The sequence below is a fragment of the Capricornis sumatraensis genome, chromosome 20 (assembly GCF_032405125.1).
Source record: "Capricornis sumatraensis isolate serow.1 chromosome 20, serow.2, whole genome shotgun sequence".
Lineage (NCBI taxonomy): Eukaryota > Metazoa > Chordata > Mammalia > Artiodactyla > Bovidae > Capricornis > Capricornis sumatraensis.
Genome location: NC_091088.1, coordinates 57,817,525 through 57,825,000, shown reverse-complemented (window position 1 = coordinate 57,825,000; position 7,476 = coordinate 57,817,525). Strand labels below are relative to the sequence as shown.

Genomic DNA, 7,476 nt, shown 5'->3' with positions numbered 1-7,476 from the left:
CAACTCTAAGAGTGTGCTCAAACTCATGTCCATTGAGTCGGTGATGCCATCCAACCATCTCATCCTCTGTCGTCCCCTTTTCCTCCTGCCTTCAATCTTTCCCAGCACCAGGGTCTTTTCAAAAGGTAAGGACTCATTAAAAAGGTAAGGACTCATTAAAAAAAAAAATACTCACAATGTCATTGTTTCACCTAAAAAGTGAAAACAAAACCAACAGTGAACAATTCCTTAGTATCGTCATATACCCAATATGTGCAAATTTCCAGTCACCTCCTGAACGTCATAATGTCTTTGCTAGCTTCATTGGGGGGCATACTTTCCATCCCATAATATTCACCTTGGAATATTCATCCCATAACATTCATAATATGCGGCCATTCCCCAAATATAGTTTTAGAAACGTTTCATCACCCCTCAAGGGTTTCCCTGTGCCAAGATCCAAAAATGGCTCAATATTTTGAAGTGTTTGCTTCACTTCAGGTGTGTTTGTTTCCATTCAGTGGAATGCTCTCAGATGAAATCATCTGTGGAACCCCAGTGCATCCAGCAGATAAAAGTACCTCGGGGCTCGACTCAGCCCCCTCTCCCGAGTAGAGGATCCAGCCTGCAACCCCATCAAAGGTGTGGAGGGTGGTGAAGGGGCGTCCACACCTCTGAGGCCAGGCTACTCGCACCATCTGACCCCGGCCGATTCTTTCAGAGTGCAATGCCCTTTTGCACACAAAGGGGTTGAATTTGGGAGAAAAGGGTTTTCCCCATGAATCATTATCATTCTTGGTCATGGCCCAGTGCACTTCCTTCCCCACGCAGCCACTTCCTCGTTTGTAAAACAAGGAGCCCCAGGCCTGAGAGTCTAGAGGTGCCCCTGGACTCATGGGAAGTAGGTGGTGGTGGGCAGTGACCCCTAGTGGACAGAGATGGGGCCGAGCGTGCCAAGGAGCCGGGGGGGCCCCCAGTCCCAGCCAAGGACATTGGTCTCCTCCTAACCGGGCCAAAAACTGGGCCAGGGCCTGAAATTCCAGCATCAGCGATACCTCCTTCGGATTTAGGCATTCCCCTCTGTTTGGACGCGCAGATCCCAGCATTTGAGTGGGTGTGGGTTACATCCTGGTCCCTCGTCCTTTCAGACTGGAATGATGCAGAGGATAAAGCTTGGAGTTAGAAAGTCTTTGGTTCCATTCCCAGTTTGTCCCTTTACAGCCTGTGTGACCTGATCTTTTTCTTTTTTGGCTGCAGGCTCTCCAACCAGGGATTGAACCCATGCCCCCTGCAGTGGAAGCTCGGAGTCCTGAGCGCCAGGGAAGTCTCTTACTTGACTTTTCTTAGCCTCCGTTTCTGCATCTATAAAATAGGAGGAATCATAGTACTTGCCACATGAAACTGTTTTGAGGATAAAATAAATAAGGCTGCCGTCTATGGGGTCGCACAGAGTCGGACACGACTGAAGCGACTTAGCAGCAGCAGCAGCAGCAAAGCACTTATTGCATGGCGTTTGGTAAATGCTCAAGAGACATTATTAATTATGATTACATTGGCTTCCATATTTCCTTCCCCACTAGACTTTGAGCTCCCTGAGAGTAGGGGTTAGTCTAGTTTATCTTCCTGTCTCTGGTGCTCAGTTGAGTTCACTCAACAGAGTTTGATGTATAGTTCAGTTCAGTTCAGTCGCTCAGTCGTGTCCGACTCCTTGCGACCCCATGAATCACAGCACGCCAGGCCTCCCTGTCCATCACCAACTCCTGGAGTTCACTCAAACTCACGTCCATTGAGTCAGTGATGCCATCCAGCCATCTCACCCTGGGTCGTCCCCTTCTCCTCCTGCTCCCAATCCCTCCCAGCATCAGAGTCTTTTCCAATGAGTCAACTCTTCGCACGAGGTGACCAAAGTACTGGAGTTTCAGCTTTAGCATCATTCCTTCCAAAGAACACCTGGGACCAACTCTCCTATAGTAATTGCTCAATAAACATCTGTCAAGAGTGAATGGAGACGCTGGATGCAGGAAGAGAAGACACAGATAATGAGGATTCACACAGGTTCACTTATTCCACACGCATTCCTGGAACCCTTACCCTGCACCCCATGCTGAGTGGTGCTGGGACTCATCGGGTGACCCTGACTGTGTTCTTTGGGGGAACTCACAGTCCAGCAGGGGGATAAACCCATCTCCAGACAGTGATGATGACCTAGCATGGGCCAGGCTGGGGTGGATAGGAACTCAGAATGGGAGATCTGACCCAGATTGGGAGTCAGGGAGGACTTCCTGGAGGAAGAGGCATCTGAGTCAAGATTGGAGGATGAATGAATGTGTAAGGCAGGTACAGTGGGGTGATGTGGCTACAGGCATACTCCAGGAAGAGAGAAGAGAATACCTGCTTCAAGGTGAAGAAGTTCATCCCCTCAGATCACTGACCACAGGGTTGGGGGGAGGGGCAGAAGTCTGAGAGGTAAGACTGAGGGGCCCCCAGGAGGCAGACCCCACAGGTAGTTGAAAGCTGTGGTGACTGTAGAGAGGATGGAAGGCCTAACTCAGGACATTAGGGGGCAGGGTCCGCTGCCTGCCTCAATGAGACCGAAGAAGGGAGGCATCCACGTTTCGGGGTCTGGGCAGCCGTGTGGACTCCATAGGCGCCCAGAGGGGCAAAGAAAGGGGGCGAGGCTGGAGGCAGGTGGATGCGCGGCACCACTCCGCCCGGCACTGGCCTGTGGGCCTGCGCGGCCCTCTGCTGCCCCCTGCTGGCTCCGCTTTGACTCGCGTCCTGCCTGCAAGTCTTGGCAACCAGGATGGGTCCAGTAAACCCAAACCCCAACCAGGGACAAACAGGGCGCAGGGCGCACCCCAGTCACTGTCCCCAATCGAACAGGACTGACTGGATCTTCCGCTGCCTTCCCCTGCTGGCACGCTGAACTAAACTCAAGACTGGCCTCCCAAACCATCCCCGTTTCTTTCTTTTTAAAACAGCGTTATTGAGGTGCAACACACGTACCAAGTATTAAGTGTGTTCCTAGAGTTGTACAGCCATCACCACAATCAACCTTAGAACATTTCCATCACTCCTCAAAGGAAACCCTGTCTCCATTAGCAGTCATTCCCCATTCTCTCTCCCGCCCAGTCCCCTGGCCAATACCAATCTGTTTTCTGTCTCTCTGGATGTGCCTGCTCTGGATATTTCATTCGTGTGCCCATGGACGGAGGAGCCTGGTAGGCTGCAGTCCATGGGGTCGCTGGGAGTTAGCGACTTCACTTTCACTTTTCACTTTCATGCACTGGAGAAGGAAATGGCAACCCACTCCAGTATTCTTGCCTGGAGAATCCCAGGGACAGGGGAGCCTGGTGGGCTGCCACCTATGGGGTCGCACAGAGTCGGACACGACTGAAGCGACCTAGCAGCAGCAGGAGCAGCAGCAGTCATCCACTGGGTGGTCTTTGGAGTCTGGCTTCTTTCACTTAGCATAGTGTTCTCAAGCTTCCTCCAGTTGTAGTGTGGATCAGTATTTCATTCCATGTATTTACTTATTTGTGGTTTTGCTGGGTCTTTCTCGTTGCTGCGCGGGCTTGTGTCTAGCTGCAGCGAGTAGGGGCTACTCTCTAGTTGCAGTGCCCAGCCTTCTCACTGTGGTGGCTTCTCTTGTTGCAGGGAATGGGCTTCAGTAGTTGTGGTGCATGGGCTTAGTTACTCCTTGGTGTGTGGGATTTTCCTGGACCAGGGATCGAATCTGTGTCTCCTGCACTGGCAGGCAGATTCCTTACCATTGAGCCACCAGGGAAGCTCCTATTTCATCCCTCTATGGGTAGATCATATTATGCTTATCCATTCATCTGCTGATAGCAAGTTGGGTTGGTTTAATTTTCAGCTGTTATGAATAACACTACTATGAACATTTGTGAACATGTTTCTGTGGGGATGTATGTCTTCATTTCTTGCAAACCTTGCCCTCTTGCAGCTTGGATGGTGCCACCGTCCCCTACCCCTCAGTGGCAAACCAGGCACCTGGGCACTCTGGTACCCTGGCTTCCTCGGTGCCTGTTTCCTTCTCCCTCGTAGCCCCTCTCCCTCATCCCCCTCAGACATTACCTTCAGCGCTGCTTGCTGTCAGCTCTCTGAGGGCAGGGATCTCTGTATGTGTTCTTCACAAGTGTCTCCTCAGAGCCTAGAACGGCCGCACACAGCAGGTGATCGATTAATGTTTGCTGAATAGATGAACGGACACATTGTTGACAACACCCTTCTCTTTCATCTGCCTCATCTAATCCGGGAAATAATATCAATATTTCATTCTAAATATCTTCCAGCTCTGTGCACTTCTTCCCCAGCCACCCCCTCCACCCTGGTCTAGCTCTTGCTGAAAGAAGGTACAAGTCACTGAATGAATAGATGGGGTAAGGCAGACCCGCCAGAGAATTTCTCTCTAGAAAGCATAGTGGGTGAGAGCGTGGGCTCGGACATGAATCCTGACGGTGTATTGACTGAGCTATTCACATATATTTTGATTCTCCATATTCTGAGTATGAGGACTTCTCTGGAGGCTCAGCAGTAAGAGAATCTGCCTGCCAGTGCAGGAGCCACAGGAGACATGGGTTTGATTCCTGGGTCGGGAAGATCCCTTGGAGGAGGGCATGGCAACCCAGTCCAATATTCTTGCCTGGAGAATCCCATGGACAGAGGAGACTGGCAGGCTACAGTCCAAGGGATGCAAAGAGCTGGTCACAACTGAAGTGACTTAGAATGCACGCACGTACGTATTCTGGGTATCGGCTTCCTCGGTGCCTCAGTGGCTAAGACTCTGCACTCTCAAGGCAGGGGGCCCGGCTTTGAGCCCTGGTCAGGGAACTCAAGCCCACAGGCTGCAACTAAAGATCCTGCATGCCACAGTGAAGATCGAAAACCCCACGTGCTGAAAGTAAGACCTGGTGCAGCCAAATAAATAATGTTAAGAAACAGAAGAGAGAGAGAGACGAAACTTTTGATGTTCTAAGCCATGGAACGAGTGGGGTTGCTTGTTGCTGCAGCATAACCCAGCCCATCCTGAAGCATCACTGGTCTTTCCTTATGCTTGATGTGTGACCTTGAGGCAGTCACTCCACCTCTCCGTCAACAAAATGGGAATATAATAGTCCCAGCCTCCCGGAGGTGTTCTGAGCACTTAAATTCAAACCGGGAGAGGCATAGTCTAGTCAGCAGTTGCAGCTTAGGCATCCCTCGACACGTGGAATCTTCCCCCATTGGAGATGAAACCTGTGTCCCCTGCATTGGCAGGCAGATTCTTAACCACTGATCCACCAGGGAAGCCCAGTTATCATTGTATTTAAATCTGGCTTCATTGTGGGGGAGGAAGAAGGAATGGGGCCCGTTTCCTAGGGCCGTAGTACGAACCTATATTACTCTGCTAGAATGGCCCTGACAAAATAGCACAGACCTGATGGCTTCAACAACAGTTATTTTCTCACAGTTCTGGAGACTGGAAGTCCAAGATCAAGGTGTCAGCAGACTTGGCTTCTGAGGCTTCCTTCTTTGGCTTGCAAATGACTGCCTCGTTACGATTTCACTTTTTTTTTTTGATTTCACTTTTTTTTTTTTCCCATGCGTGTGCATCCCTAGGGTCTCCTCCTCTTCTTTTAATGGTATTTTTACTTTAAAATTTTATTTATTTACTTCTGGCTGCACTGCACAGCTTGTGGGATCTAGTTCCCCAACCAGGGATTGAACCTAGGCCTTTCACAATGAGAGTAAGGCGTCCTAATCCCTGGACCACCAGGGAATTCTCTCTTCCTCTTCTTGTAGGGACATTAATTGTACTGGATTACAGCCCTACCCCCTGACCTCATTTAAACTTTCAGTTCAGTTCAGTAGCTCAGTTGTGTCCGACTCTTTGCGACCCCATGGACTGCACCATGCCAGGCTTCCCTGTTCATCACCAACTCCTGGAGTTTGCTCAAACTCAAGGCCGTCGAGTCAGTGATGCCACCCAACCATCTCATCCTCTGTCGTCCCCTTCTCCTCCTGCCTTCAATCTTTCCCAGCATCAGGGTCTTTCCCAATGAGTTAGTTCTTCGCATCAGGTGGCCAAAGTATTGGAGCCTCAGCTTCAGCATTAGTCCTTCCAATGAATATTCAGGACTGATTTTCCTTTAGGATTGACTGGTTTGGTCTCTTTGCTGTTCAAAGGACTCTCAAGAGTCTTAATCATCTCTTTAAAGGTCCTACTCCAAAAAGAGTCACATGGGGGATTAGGGCTTCAACATGAATTTGGCGGGGAACATAATTTATTGTAGAACAAAGCTGGCACCAAGGGAGCTAGAAGGCATGCAGTCAGCCTCAGAGAACTTACTCTTGAAAGTACTGCCATCGTGGATGTGGGGGTTGTTTCAATTAGGATTTACAGGGAGCTGGGTGTAACACAATCCCTAAGTAATGCAAGGCTCATTCTTCCACCTACCACACAGTCTTTGTTTTTCGGCTCTCAGAGGAAAAGCCAGTCTTTGCAGGGGCTTACATGCCCTGCATGGTCTGCCCCTGCCCATCTCCCTAACCTCACCTCCCACCCTTTCCCCCTTCTTTATTCTGCTTCTGCCATGCTGGCCTCCTTGCTGCTCCTGGAACTCAGCAGGCAGACTCCTGCCTCAGGGCCTTTGCGCTCGCGATTCCCACTGCCTGGAATGTTTCCTTCTAGATCCCCTCAGGGCTCCCTCCCTCCTCCTTTAGGTCTGCATCCCCTGTCACCTTCTCAGCTAAGCCTCCTCTGTCCTCTTTGTTTAAAACCTCAATCCCCAAACACTCTCACTCTTCTCTATCCGCCCCACCCCAACACATCACAGGCGGCTCAGGGGTAAAGAATCCCTGGGTTGAGAAAATCCTCAGAAGAGGAAATGGCAACCCACTCCGGTATTCTTGCCTGGAAAATCAGATGGACAGAGGATCCTCGTGGTTTACAGTCCACCGGGCTGCAAAAGACTTGGACACGACTGAGTGACTGAGCGCGTGTGTGCGTGTGCGTGTGCACACATACACACACACAGTCCCCCAACACTCTTGCCCTCCTTCTCTCTTTATGCCTCCCGCCAACACACCACATATGTTATTTGTTTCTTGACTCTCTGTTGCCAGAGTGACCCTCCAGGAGAGCAGAGATGTTTGTTTTGAACCGTGCAGGGCACACAGTTTATTTATCGCTGAATGGATGAATAAATTAGAGGGCGAGAGATGGAACCCACATTGAGGACAGGGTTGAATAGGGATAGAGGAGAAAGTGGCTGCCCCGAACTGGGGGTGTGGTGGAATGGGCAGAAGTTGGCCACAGGTTCTGAGAAACTGAATTTTAAGAGGGGCTGGGTCTGCCTGGACAGGGAAGGGGCCCCGGCAGCGGTGGAAACTGGCCTGGACTGTCCTCTGGGGCCACAGGTTCCTGAGGTCCTTGTGATCATGGGCCTTGTGCTCTGGGGAACGTGTGGTAAGGGAGCCCAGGGGAAGGGGCTTCCA

The 7,476-nt window shown here is 50.7% G+C and overlaps 1 protein-coding gene across 1 annotated transcript in view; it reads right to left on the bottom strand.

Annotated features, from left to right (window-relative positions):
• Positions 1-782, bottom strand: part of CEACAM16 (CEA cell adhesion molecule 16, tectorial membrane component) — a 16,787-nt gene extending 16,005 nt beyond the window's left edge. The window contains exon 1 of the mRNA XM_068993090.1: positions 561-782. Within this exon, the coding sequence (XP_068849191.1) occupies positions 561-782 (222 nt within the window). The remainder of the gene's footprint in view (positions 1-560) is intronic.
• Between the last annotated feature and the right edge of the window lie 6,694 nt (positions 783-7,476).